Here is a 25,477-nt window from a genome sequence, read left to right as displayed (position 1 = left end):
GTAAATTTCTCACCCACCATGCTGCCCTCCCCTCCCGTATCTTTTGCTCATGTCCTTCCCTCTCCCTGGAATGTCTCCCCTCTCTTCCTACGGCCACCTTTTACCTTCACGTTACTGACTCCTGATCATTTTTAAGACTCAGTCACCACTCTCTAGAACACTCTGCGTCTCTCCTTTCCCACATCACTAGATGGATACCATTCCTGTCTGTATCCCTGATTGCCTGCATGTTTCTTTATCAGCACTTACCGCATTTTTGGTAATCTTTTTATGGATCAGTCTTCATACTGGACTCTTTGAGAGCAGGAAGTGCTTTATTCACTGATCATTGGCCTCCCCAGGATTCACCCAGAGACACACTGACTACTGTTAAATAAATAAATCCCTACTGCTCTCAGTTCAGAGCATCTACCCTTGTGACTTGCAGTTTGGGCACGTATTTGAAATCACTGTTTTCCTCGACCTTGGTATCTTGACATGTACCTTACGTCTTCCAGTTGGTGGTCATAAGTCTCTAGGACATCAGTTCTAGCTGCTCTAAAGGATAACCTGTGTGTCTTTGAAGGCCTCCTCCTCAAAACAAATCTCCTTTATGTGACATAGCCTAATAAACCGTCTAAAATCTGCCTTCCACATTTATAGAAAAATCTATAGAACCATTTTTATAAAATACAAAAACTTTATTTATATAAATTTGTTTTATAACCCCAGTGTCAAGCACAGTGCTTTGCACATAGTAGATGCTTGGTAAAATGTGTGAGTGAATGAAGGAAAGAATCAGGTTAACAATGCGGTAGTGACTACTCCTACTTTCATAAGTCTTTGAGAGGAATTTTCTGTTTTCTGTGAGATTACGTTAAAACGAATCCAGATGCTTATTGTGCTGTAACCACTAGAACATAGAATTAAGAATCTGTAGGTCTCTGTGGTCCCATCCACAAATGGGGCATCATCATCATGTATTCACACCTGTAATGTGGATTGTCCTATACTAGTGGAACCAGTTATAATTTTTTACAGAAAGTTTACATTTCTCCTTGAACAAAGCCCACTATCAAGAAAAGTAAATAGTCTGTAAATTAAACCTAAGTATAGTTTTTAAATGGGTGAAGTTCCATTTGACTTCCATTATCAGAAGAATGTCTTGGGTGTATAATATTCTCATCCCTGATGGGGGGAATTGACCCTTCCAGAAGTCTTCCACCTCTACTCATAATCCCTCAGCAACACTGAGAGAGAAGACGCTCAGAAAATACCCAGTAACAATGTCTTTGACCTCAGGTGTGCAAGCAGTGCAAGGCTGTTAGCTCACTTCCTAACAGCAAAGGGCAGCTATTGGTAATACTGTTATATTACTAAGGAATATCCAGACTAATCCATTCTTCCAAGAAATTCCCAACTACCGAATATGTGTTAGCACTGTGGGATATTACATAGCCCAGTGGAAGTAAGATACCATTTTTAAAATATCACTGCGAAGTAGAAAGCAAAAATTGAAATAGGAGAGATTTGCTTAACTGGCCTGTGAATTTAACCACACAGCATTTATAGTTTTCAGAGCATTTTGGTGGGTAAAATTTTACTTAATCCTCCTGACCACCAAATTAGATTAGACCTTCATTATATCCCCAGTTTTACTGATATGGAAAGGTAAGTATATTGATACTGACATTATACAGGTTTTATCTAGCTTTTTATAATTATCAGACAGGGAGAATAATCATAAACATTCGTCATGCTTAGCCTGGGCAGATTCTCTTATTGGAGAAGATTTGAGACAAAACTAAGAAAGATGTACATCTTTATAATAATATACATGCATGAGGAAAAGAGATGGTATTAGAACCTTTTCTGATTTCTTCTTTGTCCATAGCTGTTATGGTAGTTACTATGTAATGTTTAGTGTTTACACTTAAAAGACCAGCAATAAAAGTATAAGACAACTGGTATACCTCTTTATAAGCTTTGGCTCAGAGTGTAGTCATACTGATGATGATTTTATGATTTGTATGTTGTAAACATGACAGAAGAGTTAAATGCCTTACTTTAGAGATCTTTTTTTTTTTTTTTTTAAGTCAGACAGTATTTTCTGGTAAATTGATTCCCAGCTGCTTTAGAAATGTTTACTGTTGGGGCGCCTGGGTGGCTCAGCTGGTTAAGCATCTGACTCTTGATCTCACCTCAGGTCTTGATCTCAGGGGCATGAGTTCAAGCTCCGCATTGGGCTCCATGCTGGGTGTTTAGCCTACTTAAAAATTCAACATTAGAAAACCAATTAATATAATTCACTCTATTATTAAAACTGATTTACAGATTCAGAGCAGTTCTGATCACACTCCCATCTGGAGTTTTGGTAGAAATTGACAAAATGAATTCTAAAATTTATATGGAAAAGCAAAGGAACTAGACTAGCCAAAACAGTTTTGGAAAAGTCCAAAAAGTCATACTATCTGTCTTTTAAGGTTATTATAAAGCGTTGGTTCTCATTGAGGTGATTTTGCCCTCATCCCGTGGGGAACTTTTGATAATGTTTGGAAATGGTTTTTAATGTCACAGTTTGGGGAAAAGGGGAGAGGAGAAGATACTGCTAGTGGTGTCTTGTCGTAGAAGATAAGGGTGCTACTGAACATTCTATAGTACATGGGATAGACCCCAGGACAGAGTTGTGTGGCTCTAGATATTATTAGTGTCACTGTGGAGACACCCTTCTGCAAAGCTGAATCCAGACAGGGTGGTATTGGCACAGGTTAGACATCTCTTATCAATGGAACAAAATAGAGAAGCCAAAAATAGATTCACACACATGGTTCAGTCGATTTTTTCCCCCCGTCATTCAGATAATACTTTATTTTCTTTGATTTAGTAGAACACATAGTATATTTGATACCTAGAGAAGATCATTTTTTAATACTTATCTTTTTTTTCTATTTTTAATTTAAATTCAATTAATTAACACAGTGTATTATTAGTTTCAGAGGTAGCATTCAGTGATTCGGTGATCATCAGTCTAATACCCAGTTCTCATTACATCACGTGCCCTCCTTAAAGTCCATCACCCAGTTACCCCATCTCCCCCGCTACCCGCAGGAACCCTCCTATGATTAATTGTAGGTTCAGCTGATTTTTGACAAGGATTCAAAGGCAGTTCAGTGGTGAAAGGATAGCATTCATCAAGTGGTATTGGAACAATTGGACATTCATTTAAAAAAAATTGACCCATACTTTACACTATATTCAGATATTACTCTATGGATCATAGTCTTAAATGTAAAACTCCTGGAAGAATACATAAGGAGAAAATCTTTATGGACTTGTATTAAAGATTTTTCTTAATATGTAAAGCACAACCCAGATAATAAAAACTTGATAAACTTCATCAGAATCAAAAACTTCTGCTCTTCAAAAGACACTTAAGAAAATCCAGTCACAAACCACAGACTGGGAGAAAATTACAAACCGTGTGCCTGAAAATGGACTTTTGTGCAAAATATGTAAAGAACTCTCAAAACTCAATAAACAACCCTGTGGAAAAGTAAGCAAAAGATTTGAATAAACACTTCACCAAAGCTATAGAGATGACAGAGAAGCACATTAAAATGTGCTCAATGACATTGATGAAATCCCACCTAAATGGGCTTCAACAATAAAGGTTGAGTAAATTGGCTTCCATTAGGAAATCCCAGAAAGACAGACAGCAATAAGTGTGAATGTTTAACCGAGTTACCCATGATGCAGCTGCTTTGGGAAGGAGGGGGAGCTCCACTCTGTTAGTAAGGCACATGGGCCCCTGGCTGGCTCTGAGAAGGTTGTCAGTCCCAGTCAGGCTCCTTGCTACCTGTTAATTCTGGGCCAGTGAGAACACTTCCTTCCCAGTATTCCGGGACAGGGTCCTAAAATTCACCCTGATGGGCCCGTTCAGGTCACATTCCACAGATGATGAAACAATGACTGAGGCCAGGAAGTAGCTTCATGCTAATTAGTTTATACCTGAGCCACATGCCCTAAACCCTGAGTCATGGGAAGTGTTAGCTCCTCCCAAGGATTTTTATAAGAGGCAGGTGACTACCCAAACTTCAGCAGATAGAAACTTCCAAGGAAAGGTCGTTGGTGAGGCTGGCATCATGCCTTCCATGTGCCATCACCAAATTGTTCCGAGATGCTGGACTTGGCTTGAAATCACACTTAGTAATTTCATGTCTCAGCATTGTCATTGTTTCTCAGAAAGGAAAAAATTAAAATTTTTTTCTTTTCTTTTTTTTTTTTTTTAAGATTTATTTATTTACTTTAGAAAGAGAGCAGAGAGGAGAGCGAGAGAGAGACTCTCAAGCAGGCTCCCTGCCGAGCGTGGAGTCCAATGGAGGGCTCGATGCCACAATCCGCAGATCATGATCCAAGCCAAAATTAAGTCAGACCCCAACCGACTGAATCACCCAGGTGCCCCAGAGGGAAAAAAAATTCTCTAAATTATAATTTTAAGAAGAGAACCAAACAGGGATTGAGAACCTGTGTGAAGCTATCAGTATCCATTTTTCCCCATGGTATATAACTATTACACAGGCATATAATGTGACCCTTCATTTCCACTTATAAATGTTTGGAAAGTGGCTCATTAAAAAAAATGTAGTGTTGAGCTATTTATTACAAGTGTGGAAGTTAGTGTTTAGAAGTAATGTATTTTGAAATTTTCCCCCTAGCCATCTTAACTGGTTGTGTTTCCTGTAACACTCTTCTCTGGCCCATGGCCTTCTTTCTTGATCAGGATGTGCTCATGGAGCTTCTAGAGCAGTGTGCAGATGGACTCTGGAAGGCTGAACGCTATGAGCTCATCGCTGACATCTATAAACTCATCATCCCCATTTACGAGAAACGAAGAGATTTCGAGGTATCAGAGTGGTTTGTTTTTTCCTGTTTGAGAGGACAGTGGGGTGACACATACACCCAAACCTTCTTACACGCAAAGAGAACAAGCAGGCCATGATCAGAGGTGACCTGTGGTCTCTGACCCTCCTTGTGACGCTGGAGGTCACCACCTGCAGATCCATTATACATGGCCCACACGGGCCCCGCCTCTGTATGGACCCCAAATCTCAGAAAACAAGGATTGGCAATTGTGGCACCCCAGTTTTGAAAGGTTGCCAAGGACCGAGTTTTACAATCACCAGGTTCCTTCTTCCTCAGAGCTCCTCCTTGCTCCCTCCACGTGGGAAGCTTTTGTCCCTGCCACCATTCCTGGGCTGGGGAGCGGGTCCAGCTTCTTGTAGCTTATCAAAGAAAGTTGGAAAAGCAAAGACTAAAATCGTGATTTGTAGGACTAATTTACCATCTCTGACATTTGATGTTAACTTGAAAACAGAGGCTGCTTCCTGCAACGTGGAGATTTAATGGATCCTCAATATGCAGAATAGCTCTTTGGGTGGAAAATACTATAATTGAAAAGTAGTCATTACCAATTATGCACTCAAGACACTCTTGTTTTTTGGGGGGGGGGGGTTGGGGGTTTTTTTTTGCATTTTGTTTCTTTTACTCAAGTCCAAGGGATTTTTAACCCTGTGATTTCGTTTAATTGTTTTAAATCTGATTCTACTAGTTCCAAGTGGGAGGAAATGGGTTTGTTCTGCTTTTCAGAGGCTGGCCCATCTGTATGACACACTACACCGGGCCTACAGCAAAGTGACCGAGGTCATGCACTCGGGCCGCAGGCTCCTGGGGACATACTTCCGAGTGGCCTTCTTTGGACAGGTAAGCCTCTTTGTTCTGCAGCCCTCCTAAGTCCTTGTTTTTGTTTTGTTTTGTTTTTGCTTTTTTAATTCTATGAAATTATATTTATAAATTTTCTATTTTCTATAAATGCTAATTTGATGAATTTGTCATATTTAGTATGATTCTTATCTTCCTTGGCAGTAAACTCTCTGCTTTTTTTTTTCTTCCTGTCTTTTCTTTATTACTTTCTTAAGGCAGCGGTAAGTTCTCCCTCCATTAGACATTTTTAGCACACCTTTGGTATCTCAGTGTGGTTTGCAAGTTTCCTTTTCCAGTCTGTATGTATATCTGTCTGGTCATTACAAACTCCAAAAAAAAAAAAAAAATTAACATTTTATTCCATTTACAGAAATAAATCACCTGTTTCCTTATACATCTATACTGCATGTTTTAAAATGAAAATTAAGACTTTTCCAGTTTCCTGTGTTCCCTGTGCATCTCTATCTTTTGTAGTATAATATCTCCACAAGTTTATTTACCCTTGTCATAGTTCAGAAACCCTGTGGAAAAGGGTTCATTTAAATTTAACTGCAAGTGTAACCTCCAAGTCTCTAACACGATTAAATGGCATTAAGTTATTATAATTTATTTAGGGTGTGTGGTTTTCTATGAGCATTATATAACCTTCGATTTACCCTGTTATTGTCTTTTATAACTTTATAGCAATACCAGTTCACAGACAGTGAAACAGATGTGGAGGTAATTATAGTAAATGCTTAAAAAGCAAGTAATGTAGTGAAATTACTGCATCTAAACTTCTAGTTTGATGTGGGTGTTATTTGTCTCATTTAGCCTGCATTTTTTTTCATATACTGTGTATTTTGCACCATTTCTCTTTTATTTTAGATGAGAAACTTTTTTTTTTCATTTCTTTCAAGTATTAACCCCAATATGGACTTTAAAATTTTCAACCTTTTTCACTTCCCATGCAATTCCAAGCCTTTTTGTATTCAGACAGATGGGTGCTAAACCACATGCCAACTGGTGAGAGCGAAACTGTTTTCTGATTATCATTCCCCAGCCCTTTCATATTTTTCTCATAAATAAAGCAAAACAGAACTTACACACCCTTCAGATAACTTTTGCGGCACCTGCTCCAGACTGGAATGTTTTTGTTTATGCTGAAAAGTCCTGTGTAAATGGGGGAGACCAGTGAGGGGAGAGAATGTGCGTTTCCGAGGCCTGCCTGGAGCAGGCTGCCGAACCACTTGTTAGTGAGCTCTGCTTCTTGGGAATGTGAAACAGGCTTGAATCCCATCATTCGATCCCGAGAGAACAGTCTTGAATCCCTGATCCTCCATTTCACTCAACACTTAATGACAGCATTCTTGAATGAGTTTGCAGTTCTGTGTTTTCCTTTATCTCTGCAGCCCAACTTCACATTATTATCATTTTCCTTTCCTCTTCAGAAAGCCTGTTGAAGTAGGATTTTGTTTTAGACTCATCCTCCCCACCCCTGCTTTTTTTTTCTTTTTTTTAACCCATATAACCCAAGCATCCTTCCTGGGTGGTAAACCTAGGGCTTATAGTTGGGAACAGCTCTAATTGTGCTTTATGTCACAGGGATTCTTTGAAGATGAAGATGGAAAAGAGTATATTTACAAAGAACCCAAACTCACGCCTCTGTCAGAAATTTCCCAGAGACTCCTTAAACTTTACTCAGATAAATTTGGTTCTGAAAATGTCAAAATGATCCAGGATTCTGGCAAGGTATGACCGTGTTTGGGAATATTTTATAGCAATATAATACTGTATTATTGATTGATTTATGATGCATGATTGATCATATGTATTCATAAATGTGTATAGTGGAGGAGAAACAGGAAAAATTAAGAATGGTTGGCCTTGAGTAATAAGTGTAATTTATTTCTTCGTGACACTTTCTGTGATTTCCAACATCCTTCATTAAGTAAAGATTTCATTATTTTAAAAAGATTATTTTTTTACAGGACGCCTAGGTGTCTCATTCTGTTAAGCATCTGCCTTCGGCTCTGGTTATGATCCTAGGGTGCTAGGATTGAGTCCCACATCAGGCTCCTTGCTCAGTGGGGAGTCTGCATCTCCCTCTGTGCACCGCTCCCCCTGCTAGTGGTCGCGCACTTTCTCTCTCTGATGAATAAATAAATAAAATATTTAAAAACAAAAGATACCTTTTACAAAGTAACGTCTGAAAGGATATACCACTTTCAGCATGATGATGGACAGATGGACAGACTGACGGACAGACCAAGGAAGGAACTAACTAGCCAGCATGTTTGTAGGAATGAGATCTAGGATTTCTGTTTAAAGTGGGTGTCCTCTGCTGTATTGCTCTTAGGAAGACCTTTTCTGAAATTACACGTTTCTCTGTATATTTATGTATTCCACTGTCTTCGGGACATCTCCAGGAAGTTGGGTATCCCTTTGTTTCCTGAAATTCAGGCCGAGATAGATCTCCTTTTCTTTGCCTTAAAAATGTCCTCCTGCTAAATAAAAAGCCAAACAAATGAGTAAACAAACACAAAGCAGAATCCGACTATAAATACAGAGAACAAACCAGTGGTTGCCAGGAGGGAAGGGGGCGGAGTGATGGGCAAAATGGCTGAAGGGGAGTAGGAGATGTCGGCTTCCGGTTAGAAGCACAGCGCCAGGAATGTGGTCAGTGCTACTGTAATCGTGTCGCGTGATGACAGATGGTAGCTGCATTTGTGGGGAGCACGGCTTACCGTATAGAAATGTTGAATCACCATGTTGTACACCTGAAACTAATGTAATATTGTGTGTCAGTTACACTTCAGTTTAAAAATAATAAAAATTGGGGCACCGGGGTAGCTCAGTTGGTTAGACATCGGACTCCTGGTTTTGGTTTTGATGGTGATCTCATGGGTCATGAGATCAAGCCCTGTGTGGGCCTTTGTGCTCAGTGGGGAGTCAGCTTGAAGATTTTCTCCCTCTGCCCCCCGCCCCCAGCTCATGCATGTACACATGTACTCCCTCTCTCTAAAATAAATAAATCTTTAAAAGAAATAAAATTAAAATAATGTAAATAAATAAATATTAAATATTAAGCAGACAAAAATGTCTTCCTGCTCAGTTTCCAGCAGCAATGAGCTCTACATCCTTCTAAAATCACCCCTTTGGGGAATCCTTAGTTCATTTTCCATCCTGAGCCCTGCTTTGGAAATCCTACTCTCTGAAATCTGTTTCCTTGAGGCCCTTTTTTTCCTCCAGGGAAGCGTCTTCCAGTTTCCTGCCCAACTGGTAGATTGGGGACAAGGAAACAGGTAATTCTGGATTCTGGATGCAGGACCTGAGCAAGGGTTCAAGGTCCCATATTCGGTCTGCAAGCTTTGACCTGCTTGCCCTGTGTTCTGCTCTGCACCTTTGCCCCTGCTTTCTGCTGAGACTGGTAAACCCACTTAGACTTTTTCCAGACCAGTTTCCCCAAGGGGCAACCCTTTTCTGTCTTGTGGGGTGGGGATGAGGGAAGGGAACCTGGAGTTTGGCCACTCCAAATAGACTTTGGCCACTCGTCTTGGTTTCCACCTTACTCCTCCCCCAGTCACCCTAATCCTATTGCTGGTCTTTCTAGACATCCGTCCATCAGGCAGCTGTAACAAACACCAGAGACTGGGCAGCTTATAAACAACAGAAATTGCTCATAGCTGCGGTGGTTGGGAAGTCCCAAGATAAGGCACCAGCAGATTCTGTGCCTGGTGAGCTGCTTCATCCTGGTTCACAGACAACCGTCTCCTCTCACTGTGTCCTCACATGGTAGAAGGGGTGAGGAAGCTCTTTGGGGCCCCTAATATAAGGGCATGAATCCCACTCCTGGGGGCATCACCCTCATGACCTAATCACCTCCCACCTGTCAGTACCATCTCATTGAAGGTTAAGATTTCACCCTGAGAATTTGGTAGGAGGATAGAGGGTTAGTCCATAGCAGCAGGCTTCTGAGAGGGGCTCTGACTCACTGGTTACCCCTCTGTGTGGGAACTTAGACTAGAACATCTATCGTGACTGAGCGCTGTTTTCCTCAGAACTCTTCCCACCTGCATGGGAAAACAAGGACTCTGCCAGGTTGGGTAGCACACCTCTGTGCAAGTGCCTTCGAGAAATTCAGTAAACGCTCTCATCCACTGCTGTCTTCTCTCCTCCTTCCCTGCTCCTCACAGGTTAATTCTGTACTGCATTTGAACAGAGTTGCACAAAGGAAAGGGATAAACACACACTGTTGGTCTGTTTTTAACCAGAAACCTCAACACGATCTTATGAAGACCTCCTTTTTTCTTAGACCAAATTACTCACATCCGACTGCCTTTGTTTTCTCTGAAACCGAAATCTTTGTCCAGGTCAAACTGTGGCTTTAATGTTGTAACTTCATCTCAGGGTTCTCCTGCGTTCTTCTGCCCCCAGACACCAATCCTCTGCTCTTCCTGCCGATATTGACATGGATCTACAACTTTGGAAATGAAGTCTAGGGAAATACCCCTGAAGGAGTAGGCAAGCACGTGGTATCCATTGCTTTAAATTGGTTCTGCTGAGGAGAGTTACATTTCTAGGTTTGAGTATAGTTATAGGGACTGGCCAGATGGCTGTTTCTAAAATAGAAATAATAACTCATGACTTTTTGATTTTCTTAAATTCCAAAGTTTTAGGCACATTTGCACCTATTTCTCATTTTTCTTCACACACATCCCCGTTGAGAGGACATTGGTGCCTGGTAACTTGAGACCCACAAAACCTCATTCGTTTGTTGGCCCCAGTTCCAGAACTGTCTCCAAATTCTCTGTAGTCATTTCTGTCAGACCCCTTTTTATTGCTCTGCAAGCTTAAATACGATTCATATGTGCAAAACCGATTTGTCTCCCTAATAAATTACCTGTTGTGCTTGTATGGGAAATGCCTGTGTTTCCTGTTCTGGTGTGTCCCAGATGTTAGCGATGCAGTTCTAAAAGCATTTATGTTCAGTCAGTCAGGAGCTAAACTTACAGTTAAATGAGTCTCAGATTAGTCTGTATGTGTGTTAAAGTAATTCATCCACATCTGTTTACATCTAATCTCTCTACAGATTAATTATAATTTGAGGTTCTAGGTGTTAAACATTATTACTAGAATAAACATATGTAAAAATACAGTTCAGGAGCCCAGCAGAAAAATCCATGCAGGGAAGTCATTCACTAGCATGATGTCTTAAAAAATTTCAATGTCATGAAAAAGAGGTGGAGAATTCTAGATTAAAAATGATCATTGACTAGATTCTGGATCAAACACAAAGAGCCACATTTGAGGAACTTTAATGGAGTGCGTACTGAGTGATATTATGAGTTAAGTTAATTTTACTAGGTATAATATATTATGGTCATGGGGGAGAATGTCTTCATGTTTAGTTGATGCTGGCTGAAGTGGCATCATGGATACCACTTACTTTGAAATGGTTCAGCTAAATAAAAATGTCTACGTGTGTATGTGTAAGTATCCGTCCGCCTGTGTGTATGCATGTGTGTGTTGAAACAAAGCATTAGCAATTGTTCTAAGTGGTGGGTATGTGGCTGTTTGTTGTACTATTCCAGATTTCCAAAATTTTTCCAGATCTTTTATTTATTTTAAAAGATTTTATTTATGTATTTACTTGAGAACACATGTGCGCATGTGTGAGTGCAGGAAGGGGCAGAGGGACCAGGACAAGCAGATTTCCTGCTGAGTAGTGTGGAGTGGAGCCCAGCCAAGGGATGGGGTGAGGGGGTGGGGTGGGAGGGCTCAATCCTGCAACCCTGAGATCATGACCTGAGCCAAAATCAAAAGTCAGACATTTTACCGACTGAGCCACCCAGGCGCCCCTTCAAATCTTTTATTAATAAAAAGTGGAAAGACAAGCTTTGGGATGCTTGAAAGGAGTCTTTCAAATAGTACCAATCTCCCATTTTGTTTATTCATTTAAAGGTCAACCCTAAGGATCTGGATTCCAAGTACGCATATATCCAGGTGACTCATGTGATTCCATTCTTCGATGAGAAAGAATTGCAGGAAAGGAAGACAGAGTTTGAGAGGTCCCATAACATTCGCCGCTTCATGTTCGAGATGCCCTTCACTCAGACGGGGAAGAGGCAGGGCGGGGTAGAGGAGCAGTGCAAACGGCGCACCATCCTGACAGGTACGGTTCCCCGGCTTCTTCCTCGAAGAATCATGTCCAGACATGAGCCTGGACACCAAGATGAAGAGCTCTTCACAAGGGACCCAGAAGCTTCTAGAATGAAGGGCCCTTCCAGCTTCGTTAACTTTCCCCATGTATCCATTTCGGTTGAATATTTATCTCGTGCTTACTTTGGAGGACTCCTGACAATTTTCTACTTACCCATTAGCACCTCCTTCTTTGACTAGAGCGGAAGTTCATATGCAGAGTCAAGTCACTGACCCTTTTTTAGAATCTGGTGAAAATAATGGACCCTCATCTCCTCCGAGTGAATATGTACATGATTTGAGGTGATTTACAGACTCCTTCTGAAACCCATGTGGACCCCTCTCTAGACCTCTCTAGGCCCAGGGCCCCAAGAGCCCCTGCACACAGTTCTGTGTCTCCCTCACAGGAAGGGACCCCTTGTGTATCTTTATCACACAGTTCCCAGCACGAACTTGCTCGGGGATTGTAGGCTGAGTGAGTAAATGGGATATGAATCTGGAGCCCTTCCACCTCATCTCCGATAGTGGCTGGCCAACCTCAGCTTGAATACCTCCACTGCCAGGAAGCTCACTGCCTTCTGAGGCTATCCGCTGGACTGTGACTGAGTTTTAATAGATTCTTGGACACTGTGTAGCCATCGAGAACCCAACTTCAGAAATGTGTTTTGCATCATTTCCCAGTTCCTGGCGGTGTAGAATCATCTTGGGCGTCATTTTTACCTTCTTTGGGGGAGCCTGACCCACCCACTTGTGGGTTAGGGTCAGCAGCATGACAGGGATAACCTAAAAGAAAATACTTTCTTGACTCTTTAAAAAAAAAAAAAAAAATCAGTGAGGAGGCCTGCTCAGAAAGCCAGGTGTGTCTACACCCAGTGTTTCAAAGAGCTGTCATTAAGCTCAACCAGGAAGGTCCCCATCGCTTGTCCTGAAGTCAGTGTTGCAGGGTGATCTGGTGGGTCACTAAGATGGAACCCTGTGATGCCGAGTGCAGAGAGCACCGTTAAGATGCCGCATATCACATGGGCCTTTGCTCTGTCCACTGATTTGGACACTTGGAGTAGGTGAATTTGTATCTCAGTAAAGCTATTACCATAGAAAGACGATGACTCATGGTGAAATAGCTCAGAACAGCGTATTGGGGAATCTTCTACCCTTCCTAGGAAGGAACTGAGATAAAAGTTAAAATAAAAAACAGAAAGCCTCCATTCTTAAAGAGCCCCTGCTTTTACAGTAAAGACAACCTGTAAAATAGAAACAGCGTGGTCCTCGACAGGGGTGTAACCCCTCCCCAGCTGGAAGTGATTTGTTTTCTAATGCACACAGTTGCAGATTTCTTCTTAAGACCGCTCCGTTTCTAGGGGGAGCCATTTTGCTAGCTTCGGCCGCTTATCTCTCCAGCTGCCATGACTAAGTCAGCGCTTATCACATTGGTCGCGGAGCCGCAGCATCAGCATCACCCAGGAACTACCGAGAAATGCAGATTCTCGGGCCCCGCCCAGCCCCACTGAATCCGAAACTCTGGGTGTGGGCCCATGTTGAACAAGCCCCGCCCCTGCTAGGGGATTCTGGCGCCCCGAAGTTTGCGCGCTGCTGCTTCAGATACACCAAGTTCGCTGATAAGTCAGGGGGAGGCTTTTTTTATTCGGATGAGTCCGCTCAGGTAGCGTTTCTGATCTATAAACAGTTATTACCATAGGGTGTTTGCTGGCCACATTCCCTTCAGGGTTATAGTTGACCATCTGGTCACAGAAATATTTTTGAGTCGCTGAACAAGAGCCAAGCGCCCTGCCTGCCGGGACAGAGGAGACACAGCGTCTGAGCACTGCAGAGAGAGAAGGAGGCCCCCCCCCCCCCCCGAGTTGTCGGCTCAGCTGTGAGCTTGAGAACGTGTGGGCGGAGTAGAGCCAGGGCCGGGGGCCTGCAGATCCGTCTCGGTGCTCAGCCGTGGGATCTTGGGCAAGTCACTTACCCACTAGTGCCCTCATCTGTAAAATGAGGGTTATGCTGTCCATCTTATGTTAAAGAACTTTGTAAATTATACCCGGCGGGGGGAGAATATACTCTGTTTTGCTGGATTGTGCTGGATCTCAGCTGCCCTTGAGCCCCTTGCCTTTTGAGGCTACTGCTGCACCAGAGGGGATGACAGTACAACAGAACACCCCAAAAAGTACAGTTTTTATCCTGAAAGATCTCAAAATATCACAAGCATGGTTGGGCATCATAAAGATTTAAAGAATGGGTTAGGAAAAAATGGTACTAAATGGTACTAAACACTAAAAACACATATGCTAGGGGTGCCTGGGCGGCTCAGTCAGTTGAGTGTCTAACTCTTGATCTTGGCTCAGGTTGTGATCTCAGGGTCATGAGATCGAGCCCTACGTCGGGCATCATGCCCAGCAGGGAGTCTGCTTGGGAGTCTCCTTCTCCCTCTGCCTTTCCCCCAGCTTGCTCAAGCTCGCCCTCTCTAAATAAAGATATGAATAAAGTCTTTAAAAGCATGTAAGCTCTATATCAACTTTCAGTTAAAGATACACCAGTATATTCTGAAGACTTTGAACTTAAGAGTTTTCCCTTGTGTTATTATTTCAATAGGTTCTTAATTCCATTGCTTTGCTTCAAACCAGACCTTTGACCGTCCAAGTTGTAGGGGAGCCCTGGCCCTCCCTGCCCTCTGAACCCGGCAAAGGCTCACTTGCCTGGATTGGTCAGTCTGCTGGAATTGCAGGATCATTTGCAAAACCTAGTGATCACCCTGCAGGCCCCTTTGCTGTACCTTTCTGAGCCTGCCTCCCAGCTTGACCCCCTCCTACAGAACTCCTGCTGTGACATTCTTCCCAGTCATGCACTATTCCAGAGTCTTCCAAATCCTGCCAAGACTCCCAGAGGGGCAGAGGTATTGTCCGGCTGTTCATGTTCTAGTCAGTCTCACCAGCCTGTGCAGGCACCCACCCCTCTCAGCCATCTCTTCCTCATCCTTCCACCCAGTCCTCGAATTTGCCACCTTCCAGGCCACTTCGTTCTTTCATTTAGCCACTTAGGCAGGACCACATTCATTAATTCAACAAACATATGGGGCCCTGGCAGTGTTCCAGCCTGCCTTAGTGACAAAACAGAGATCTCCGCAGTGTACCTTCCAGGAGGAGGAGACAGACAACAAGCAGTAAATATTCCTGTACTGGAAGTGAATGTGTGTTCCAGACAAACGCAAAAGGAGATGAGACATGCGAGGTTGACTGGGGAGGGTGGCAGTTTAAATGGTGTAAACTGGGGAGGTGACACTCAGTCCAGACTTGAAGGAGGGGAGGGGGTAGCTCATGCAAACATCTGGAGGGAGAAGGAGCTGTCAGGGCCAAGGCCAATGGTGCGGGTGCTTGTATGCAGCACCTTCAGGGGACGACCAGCGGCCGGCGTGGCTGGAACTGAATGACTCTGAGGGAGAGTGGGGAAGATGGGGCCGGCAAGGAAGGCGGGGGGCGACCCAGCTACACGGGCCTGCTGGGCTCAGGCACAGGCTCTGCGTTTTCTGTGTCATCATACTCTGCTTTGCTCCTCTACGTCTCCAGTTACCATCGCAAGACTCAGGACTTTCACACTGAGTGAAATCCATATAGTCCATGGACAGCTCACAAATACCCTTGGAATTCATTTTTCTCTCATAAGCAGTGCCGTTGTCACAACACAGCCCTCAGAAATTCTGTGATTTGACATGGCTGTTAGCCTCCTGAAACACTTCCATGGGACTTGGTACAAACCCACTGCAGTTGCGCTCATCTGTAAAGCGCTTTCTGTCCACATCCCCATGCTCGCTGGCGGGAAGTGGCAACACCCGGTTCTTATCACACTACTGGAGAAGTGTTAGGTTCAAGGGGGGTTTATCAATGCCAGTGGCTGCCACTCAAAACTATCTACAAGGAATGCAAAGGAAATAGGAGACAAGACCTTTGGCCTTGGATTGGTTAAAAAACAAAAACACAAACATTTAGGGACTGGAACAGGCCGGTACGGGTGTCACAGTTGAGGCTGCAGCAGGCTGAACATCTCCAGCTTTTCTAGACTCCAAGATGGTCTATCTGAACTGTGTGCTCCATGGTGCTGGCCTTGTTTTCTCATTTCGTTCTTTCTACGTAAACTCTCCCAGCCACTTAGTAAAGAGCAGTGGTCCAGACATAATGCTCCCATCTTACCTTTGCTCATTAAAAACTAAACTAAGCTGTTAAGCATGTATATTCATGTCTGTTCATAAATATATATTAAATAAAGATACTATAGATATTTATACATCACGTAAAGCAACAAGTTAGAAATTGAAACAGACCCAAATTAGAAACTGTTTTTCTCTTCATTTTTAAACTCTTTGGTGTTGATACGTTCTGATAGCTTGTTATGATAAATGAAAACAATACTGATTGGCTTTCTTGTAGCAAAGAAACTATAAGAAATAGTAAATGTTTTTATTTCTGTTTTCTATTCATTTATGTTTCAGAATATCTTTGTCATAGTGTGACTTCAACAGTTTGTGAGATTCTGGTTCCTAAAATTCTTTGCTGGGAAATATAGTCTCACTTGGTCTTTTTTGTGGATTTCTCTGATTTGAGCAAACTCAAGCACGGGATTCAAAGTTCTATAGAGAAATGAATGTTCTCAAGGATATGTTTATGGAGTGATTTTCTGGGCTTGAAATCTGTTCTATGACATTTCAGAATGGTGTACTGTTCTTTATATCTTCCAAGCCATCTCTTACATACTAGCTCTTTTAGATCTCGCAACTTCCAAGGAAGGGAAAGCATTTTTGGTTAAGAAAATTGAGCAGGGAATGATAAAGTGATTTCTTCAAACACATACTTCTTACATTAAAGCTTAACAAGGACCCAGCTCTTTTGACGTCACAACATACAGTCTATCATTAAACATATGCAGTGATAAAGGAAAATAGTACTCTGGTCCCACAAAATCCTGGCCTCTGCCTTGGGCAAGCTTTGGGTTCCTTACCTCTAACATGAGACTTCTGAGTATTTCTACTTCAGTAATTGTAAAGATGGTGCGAGCTGTGGAATGATTCTGGGACCTGTTCCTCCACAGCAATACACTGCTTCCCTTACGTGAAGAAGCGGATCCCTGTCATGTACCAGCACCACACCGACCTGAACCCCATCGAAGTGGCCATTGACGAGATGAGCAAGAAGGTGGCCGAGTTCCGGCAGCTGTGCTCCTCAGCTGAGGTGGACATGATCAAACTGCAGCTCAAACTGCAAGGCAGCGTGAGCGTTCAGGTGAGCCGAGCGCTGGACAGAGCAAACCCAGGGCAGCAGGTGCCAAGGCTCATCTGGACCTTGGTCAATTTCAAGTCCAGCCAGGTTGAGTGTAGCTCCTCCGCTTACCTGGTGATCCCATTTACCTTCCAGGATCTGTGTAGTTTCTCCTGATACCAGAGGGGGGCGGTAAACTGGCACACTCCCCCCACCACCACCACCACCTAACCCCACTTGTAGAGAGAGTGCCCCCTAAGCTGTCTCCTAGGGCCCTGAGACAGCTCTCCATATGAACCTTTTTTTTTTCCCCATTTTTTTTTTAGGTTTTTTTTTCAGTTTGGGGAATTCAAGTGGCCTAACCAGAAGCATTAAGACTCTTCTAAATATAAAGAAGCTGTAGGTTTCCTTATAAAACTGTTGGTTTTTGGTTTCTATGAAATTTAAAATCTGGAAAAGTACCTTAAGTTTCACTCTCTTAATTTCTGATTTACAGAAATTCTTTATTTTAATATAACTCAATTAATTATTTTTTCCTCAAGTGGTAGCATTTTTGTGTCCTCTGTAAGAACTTGGTTCTTAAGTCTGTCTCAGAAATGTTCTATATTTCCTTCTTTTGTTTGGCATTCCTATATTGATTTGCAATCCATCCAGAATGGATTTTTGTATGTGGTAACAGATAAGGGCAAGATACATTTTTTTCCATATAGCTATCCAGCAATGTGCACCATTTTATGGAAAAGATCAAGTACTGATTATACATATATGTTCATATAAGTACTGATTATACATATATGTTCAGGCTGTGAAAATTTAACAAGCTATACTCTCATATATACCTTTTGGTTTGTATATCATACTTTAAAATTACTGGTTTTTAAAGGGTATCTTACTTATGTGTTTTCCTAGGAAATTGGTAAATGTTCAATCACCTCTTTGCAGTGATTAGTATGCTTCTTGGCTTTATTGATTTTAAGTATATATAAATAATTCTAGCATATACTTTACACACACACACACACACATACACATCCTCATAGCTAATTCTTTTCTCTTTCAGAAAGGGTGCATTTGGGCACCTGGGTGGCTCAGTTAGTTAAGCGACTGCCTTCAGCTCAGGTCATGATCCTGGAGTCCCAGGATTGAGTGCCACATTGGGCTCCCTACTCAGTGGGGAGTCTGCTTCTCCCTCTGACCCTCTCCCTTCTCATGCTCTCATGCTCTCTCTCTCTCAAGTAAATAAAATATTTGGGGGGGAAAGGGGGTACATTTATGAAAGTTGCATTTGGATTGTAATAGCTAAGCTTTAGGGGGGTTTTGGTTCATTTTTTGGAACGAGTTCTTGTCACCTTTTTATCAGATCCACACTGGGTTGTTGCCTATCGTTTCTAAATACCCTTCACCACGGAAGTAATTACAGATGTTTGAATCTCTTCCCTTATGACCTGAACGACTTAAGTGCCAAAATAAGTTATCAGGTGAATTTGATAAATATTCCAGCAATATGAGTGATTACATAATGGGGTCAGAGATCACAATTTTCTGCAGTTAAAAAACAAAACCGTTCACTCAGTAACATAGCCCGGGAACATCCAGCCTCTATCAGAACACCAGCAGAGGGGTGTGGGCGCCAGTAAAGGGTGTGCCTGGACAGGTTGAGCTTTCTAAAGGGCAAAATGTGCCCTGCCGTTTGACAGTAGCCTTAGAGCTTTATAAATACCCAATCATCAGGGCGCCTGGGTGGCGCAGCTGACTGAGCGGCTGACTCTTGGCTTCGGCTCAGGTCTGATCTCAGGATCTTGAGATCAAGCCCCACTGCAGGCGCTGCACTCCATGACGAGTGTGAATTTCTCTCTCCGTTCTCTGTCCTCCTCCGCCCCCGCACATACGCATATGCACACTCTCTGTCAAACAAATAATTCTTAAAAATATATATAAACACCCAGTCATCTTGAAAAGCAAAGGTGATTACTCCATGATGAGGAGATTTTTGTACAAGTGTACCCACCAAGATAACAACAACGTTGCAGCTGGAGGAAATTAACTTTACCGTTTTATTTGTGTATTTCTGTAATTCTTTCACCAAGAGCCTTGCTGGGGTTGCTCTTCTGTAAGACAGAGCTATCGAGTGGCTTGTGCAACTCTATTCTCCAAGATCTTGCTTTGTTAGACCTTAGGAAGTCTTATCAACTTTCTTCTTTACGTATCCTTAAAATTGAGTAGATTGTGTCATTTTGGATAATTGGTCATTTGGGTCATGCCCAGGTCATTGACGTAGTTCCGCACACAACACCAGTGTGATGACACCCACAGTCGCCTTTAAGGGTTAGCTAGTTGCTCCTGTCTCGGAGGGCCCACTTCCCACCACTGTGGTCCTCTCTCTCCTTGTCTCTGGTTCTCCTCCCGTTGCTGCTCCAGTCCTGTCCACCATGGATCAGAACTGCAGCCCAGCTCCTTCACCAACAGTGATAGAGCAGACAGACAGCCCGCTCTACTTAACTTACCTTCTGAGCCCACCACACCTCCCAGGAAAAATGATGCAGTAATCACATGGTCAGGTTGTTTCTCACGCTGTCTCAGAGGCCTGGGACTTTCTTCTTCCCACCCAGTAGGTCTAATTAACCTTCCTGCTCTCTACATTTTCATGTATCCTAACCTGCCCGACTTCAGAGAACTTTTCTAGGCTGATTGAGAGATGCAGGGTTCTGGTTCACTCCCCCTTTTGTTAAAGGCCCCTAATCTTTGGCATTCAGCCCATTTCACATGGTTACTTCATTTGAAGGTAGCAAGGTAGTTTGCTCTTGGCCGTCTACACAGTTCAAGGAGGCGAACAGTTGGTTTTTAAAAACCAAAAATATACTATATTCTTTGGCTTTTCACTAAACTCACCAGATGGACCTTAGTTCAATGTAGAGTAGCACAGATACCAATTGGAAGACTTGGGCTCTGATCTTTCATTTATTGGATGTTCAACCTTGAACAGATGGTTCCGTTTTCCAAACTTGGCTTCTTCCTTCATAAAATGAGCCATCATCTCAAGTGCCCTGATGATGTCTGAGTTGATAAAATCAAATGACATAGAACAACATAAGCTTTGTCCATGGTTTCCTCTTTGGGCTGTCCGTTCCTGGAGGACACAGATCATGACTAACTCAAATGGCATTTTTAGAACCTGCCGACTGAAACCAAATCAGTGATAATGGTCATTTTTATCATAACATAATTTTAAATATTTGTTCTTTATCTAGGTCAACGCAGGCCCACTAGCATATGCCCGAGCTTTCTTAGATGACACAAACACAAAAAGATACCCAGACAACAAAGTGAAGCTGCTTAAAGAAGTTTTCAGGTAAAGCACACTGGAAATGTCTTTCTCTCATCAAATATCAGTCATTTCTGGGCTCATTCATGAAAAAGATACTACCAGTTGGACTCACAAGTTGTGTCCTCAACTTGTCTTTATTTCCCTCTCTCACACCGTTTTAGGCAATTTGTGGAAGCTTGTGGTCAAGCCTTAGCAATAAATGAGCGTCTGATCAAAGAAGACCAGTTAGAGTACCAGGAAGAAATGAAGGCCAACTACAGGGAGATGGCAAAAGAGCTTTCTGAAATCATGCATGAGCAGGTAGGTGCCATGCTGGGGTTCTCATTTTGAGCAAGCACACATTAGTTGGGATCTTGGATATACCCTGTGAATCTTCTAGATTTTTGAATCTAGAAACCTTCTAGATTTTTGATATTTAAACCTTCTAGAATTTTGATATTTGAAGAAGAATGTAGCATGCTATCTGCTGCTACTTTCTGAACACAGGTTACTTGGGGGAACAGCTAACAACTCACCCACCTGATGCCAGCCAATATGACCAGAGGAGTGCAGCACCCACCTCCCTTTTGTCTCGCTCAGAGTTGGCCATGGCTCAAAGCTCTGTCCCTCCCCACACCAACCTAGTTTAAAACAAAACAAAACTCTCGCAAGAAATACCCGTAGTATTCCTAAAAGTTTTTTCATTCACCCGATCCTTTGAAAGACTAGGATTTACCAGCCCAGCTTAAGGAATATTCTGTTGCATTAAATGACTTTTGCCACTTAAAAAAATAGAGTTGTTCAGTTTGGGGCTATTTACAGCTGACCTGGGTGCCCCAGTGGGTTCTTCATGGCTGCTCCGTGTCATGATGGGCATCCTTCCCGGTTATGTGCTGCTGTCACCTTCCTGTATGGGTTCCTTCCAGTAGGATTGCTTATGTGGGCTCAGTAGTGAGAGGGGACAGCTGGCTGGGCAGCTGACAATGTCAGAGAGCAGCTGCCACAGCATTGCTTTCTCAGGGGTCCATTTTCCGTCAACCACAGTGATGCCCTCCTAGTCATGGTGCCAGTCTTAACAAGCAACGTTAGCACTGCCATCGTATGTGATGACTTTTGTTTGTTCCCTCCATAATGGTCTCTCAGTCTTGCAAATGGAAGCCAGGCCCACTTGTGTCAGTTAACATACCATGTGATAGTCTAGTTAGGAAATTTCTGTTATGGGAAACTAATTTAAATGTCTAAGCTCTCACTTGTGTGCTTTCTTCCCTCCTCCATGCTGGCACAATCAGATGGGATGGTAATGTCATTTTTCAATTCTATTTTTCTGAACCTCAGTAGAGTATTTCACATCAAGTTAGGACTGTGTTTGAACAGCTGTAGACGATGGCATAAGGACAGTGTGTGTGCAAAAGGAGCCGCCCTCTTCTGGACCTTTAGGAAAGTAGAAAAAAATGGAAATGATGAAAGAAAGAAAAGTATGAATAATTAAGCAGAAAGGGATGGTCTCGTGGAAACCAGTTTTTGGAGAAAGCTTGAGGTCTTCTCCACAGAGCTTGCAGATTCCTGTGTAACAGAGTTTGATCAGTTGGTGTCAGCATTTGGCACCAGAAGAGATGAAAGTAGGAAAAACATATGGACTGATAATGTTGACGTAAACTCCCATGTTATTTGGACATTTAACACAGGGCTGTACTCTAAGAAACTGCACCTTGAACTTTCCATTATCTCAACAACTGGGAAGAGTAAACTCTTTTGAACCCTCAAGCAAAAAAGGGTTATGACCTGGAGTAGATTTGCTTTGGGATTTTTGGGGTGAGCCTTTGAATATGTATGTTCTTCTCAGTTGCTGCCTGGCGGTAGGTCAAATCTTGCCCTTAGAATTCTCCCCTGCGTTACCGAATGTGAAGAGAGACTTGTTCCGGGTCAGACAGGCAGCTGCTCGCTCCTTCCCAGGATGGAAATCCATAAAGCCCCAAGAAAAGGAGCCAGTAGAGGACAGATGCTCAGGATTCATTTTTTAAAAAGACTTTTCCAAGGGACAGAACTAGGTCATGTCCCTACCAAATATGTGTAAGACAGGCTTCACCGCCTTATAATCTGGCAAGTCTAGAAGGTGAGTCTAGATGGCTCCATTCACTGATTTGTAAAGGAAACAAAACGTGTTGTGCTTGACTTTCTCTGTGTGATCCTGATCTGACAAAGGCCATTTGCTAGTTGAGCTGACACAGTGCCTCCACAAAGCGCCATCATTCAGGGGAGCAGTGACCATCAGGGAATGAATAAACATTGTCATTGAGAAATGTCGCTAGGGGCATGACACCTGGGTAATGTTGTGTTTTTGTGCCTCAAGATTTGCCCGCTGGAGGAGAAGACGAGCGTCTTACCGAATTCCCTTCACATCTTCAATGCCATCAGTGGGACTCCAACAAGCACCATGGTTCATGGGATGACCAGCTCGTCCTCGGTTGTGTGACTTTGCCTCATGGGTCACCTGTGGGGACTTACTTTGTCATTTGCAAACTCAGGATGATCTCCTAAGCTAATCACTGGGCTCACGCAAGACATGGGGGTGACCGAGCACAAGGAGACGTGAAGGGGAATGGGAGAGAAAAGAAATGAAGAACTGTGTTATTTCGTAGCAGATTTTCTAGAGGAGTCATAGGAGGGTACACATATTTTTTTAAATCTTGCTGGCAATATTCAAAGTTTTCATTCTGTCTTAACAGAGGTGTTGGTGGACTCTCTTAAGCTGGAGTGAAATTTTATTCTTCCTTACAGAGTAGTATAAAATAAATGGCCTGGAGTAAACAAGTGTTCTGGAATGTACTTAGTAGGGACAAGTAGCGCTGAAATGGAGGCTGGAATAACGTCCACCTCTAGGCAAAACTGGAAAATCTTGAACATATTTTTTTTTTCCTGTGGCACATTCGGGTTGAATACGAGAACTATTTTTGTGACTAGTTTTTGATGACCTAAGGGAACAGACCGTTGTAACTTTTGTACCAGTGAGCCAAGGAGGGTTAGTGCTTTTATACTCACCTACTTGCATTTAAAAGAATATGGGAGCTTAGGAAACCGTGTGAGCTTAAAACTAGTCAAGCAGTTTAGAACCAAAGGCCTCTATTAATAAACAAAACTATGCTAAAAACTTAAAAGTAGTACAGTATATAGTTATGTACATACTCTGTCCATACAGTCTCCGCATTCTGTACATACACATATGACATTTCTACATTTTTAAACTCCTCACATCAGCTTCTGCATTAAGTTCAGTTGTGACAAACTCGTTCCGCCCTTCGCATATGCAACACACTTGACCTTTCTGTTTTATCCTTGTACATAAAGAAGTGCAATATGGAGATGTACACAGTCTTTGCTATGTTAGGTTTATAAACTGTTTTAAAAAAATTTCATCCTTTTGCCAAAGTGGTGGAGTGTATCATCGGTAAATCATAAATCCTGTGGTGAATAGTGGTGTAATTTTAAAGCTTTCACCATGTTATATTTTCTTTTGAGACATTAATTTAGTAATTTTATATTTGGAAAAATAAAGGTTTTTAATTTTATTTAACTAGAATCTCTGCCCTGCTGTAATTAAACATTCTGTACCACATCTGTATTAAAAATAACATTGCTCATTTTCCGGTAGTGAATATTGGGTATTTATTGTTTGACAGTCCCAGGAGGGGCAGGATATTGGAGTCCTTGGGGGTGAAATAACGTGGTTTATGAAATTTGCTTTAAAATACTTGAGAAGAAAGAAGGGGTGTGGGTGGATGAAACAAGGTTGACAAGTGCTGGTAATTGTCGAAGCTGACGTTGGGTACCTGGGGAATCATTACACCAATTTGTCTGCCCCTGTGTGTGTTTCCACAATGCAGATTTCAAGAGGCAGGTCTAGGCATCAGATCTGCAGAGGATTTGCCTAAACGCACTGTTGTGCCACAGTCTGGCTCTGAACTCTTCTAGTCGTTGCTAAATATGCGTAGACACCCCGTTGCCTCTGGCTTTTCCTCTTCAGCTGTATCGAGAGTTCCATCAGCTTCCTCGCTTATTTTGAGATGAATAACTTGGAGACAAGGTGGTCTTCGATCCCAGCAACGCGTTGGCAGCCGAGTGTCCACACACTCTCTGTGACCCATGTTGTCCCAAAGAAAACCAAGTCAAGTGGCAGCTCTCGCTGCAGGGGCTGGGCCTGCCTCTGGGGTACCCAGCGACTGGCAGGTGAGTTCATGGTCACCAGCCCCATATACTTGTGGCGGTGAAAGGAGGAGGAGTCTTTCCACAAGAAATAAAACAGCTGCTTTTCCTCCTTGAAGGGTTTTAAAGGCTGCTTTTTACATACCAGTTGAGGGGAACAAAAGGTGATGCCCATCTTGAACATTCTCGGTCAGTGGAAAGGCCATGTTTTAAAGGTGGATACAAGGTCATGAAGACAGGGTGAGGCATGTTGGTAGCTCACCAGAGTCGACAGCCCATCAATTAGTGGATCCAGATTTAGGGCTTAAGAAAATTATCTACGTAGGTTTGCCCCAAGTCTCTGACCTCCCCAGCGCACTGTAATAAACCTCGACTCTAACATCAGCAGGAATTGGATATAACAGTTTGTCTCCTTTGTCATTGAGCTGGATTTCCTGGTCGTAAATGCCTCATTTAGAAACCATAAAATGCCCAAATCACTGTGTGGCAAGATAAATAGAAGTCTGGAAAGTGCTAACTTGCTATCTCTTCATTGAAGTCGGAGAGCAGTTTGTACAGATGCCATGTCACATACGACTCAGCTTGGAAGTTGACCGGCCCTCATGTCTTACGGCAATGGAGAAAGGAGCCATCTCCCCACTGCGGACATCTACAACTGACCCTGCAAAAAAGCACATTTGTACCAATTAAAAATCTCATTTACTTTATGTATGAAAGTTTTATTTTGGTATAAAGTTACACAGTAAAGTACTGGGAACATTTTTTTGACATTCAAAAATCTTTATTGCTATTTTTAGTGACTTTTTTA

The 25,477-nt window shown here is 42.6% G+C and overlaps 1 protein-coding gene across 21 annotated transcripts in view; it reads left to right on the top strand.

The window, feature by feature from the left end:
• DOCK9 (dedicator of cytokinesis 9) overlaps positions 1–24,110 on the top strand; it is a 211,915-nt gene extending 187,805 nt beyond the window's left edge. For 10 of the 21 annotated variants that reach the window (XM_082700809.1, XM_082700807.1, XM_082700802.1 and 7 more), the window contains 9 exons: positions 4,760–4,882; positions 5,626–5,739; positions 6,424–6,459; positions 7,324–7,470; positions 11,683–11,893; positions 16,999–17,189; positions 20,414–20,514; positions 20,652–20,790; positions 22,820–24,110. In XM_082700809.1, coding sequence (XP_082556935.1) covers positions 4,760–4,882; positions 5,626–5,739; positions 6,424–6,459; positions 7,324–7,470; positions 11,683–11,893; positions 16,999–17,189; positions 20,414–20,514; positions 20,652–20,790; positions 22,820–22,942 — 1,185 coding nt within the window. In that variant the 3' untranslated portion in view covers positions 22,943–24,110. The other 11 variants (XR_014303301.1, XM_082700811.1, XM_082700806.1 and 8 more) reach the window with 3 other exon arrangements.
• Positions 24,111–25,477: the final 1,367 nt, after the last annotated feature.

The sequence above is a fragment of the Mustela nivalis genome, assembly GCF_964662115.1.
Source record: "Mustela nivalis genome assembly, chromosome: 15".
Classification (NCBI taxonomy): Eukaryota; Metazoa; Chordata; class Mammalia; order Carnivora; family Mustelidae; genus Mustela; species Mustela nivalis.
The sequence above is the reverse complement of the archived record's forward strand: the minus strand, read 5'-3'. Positions and strand labels throughout refer to the sequence as shown.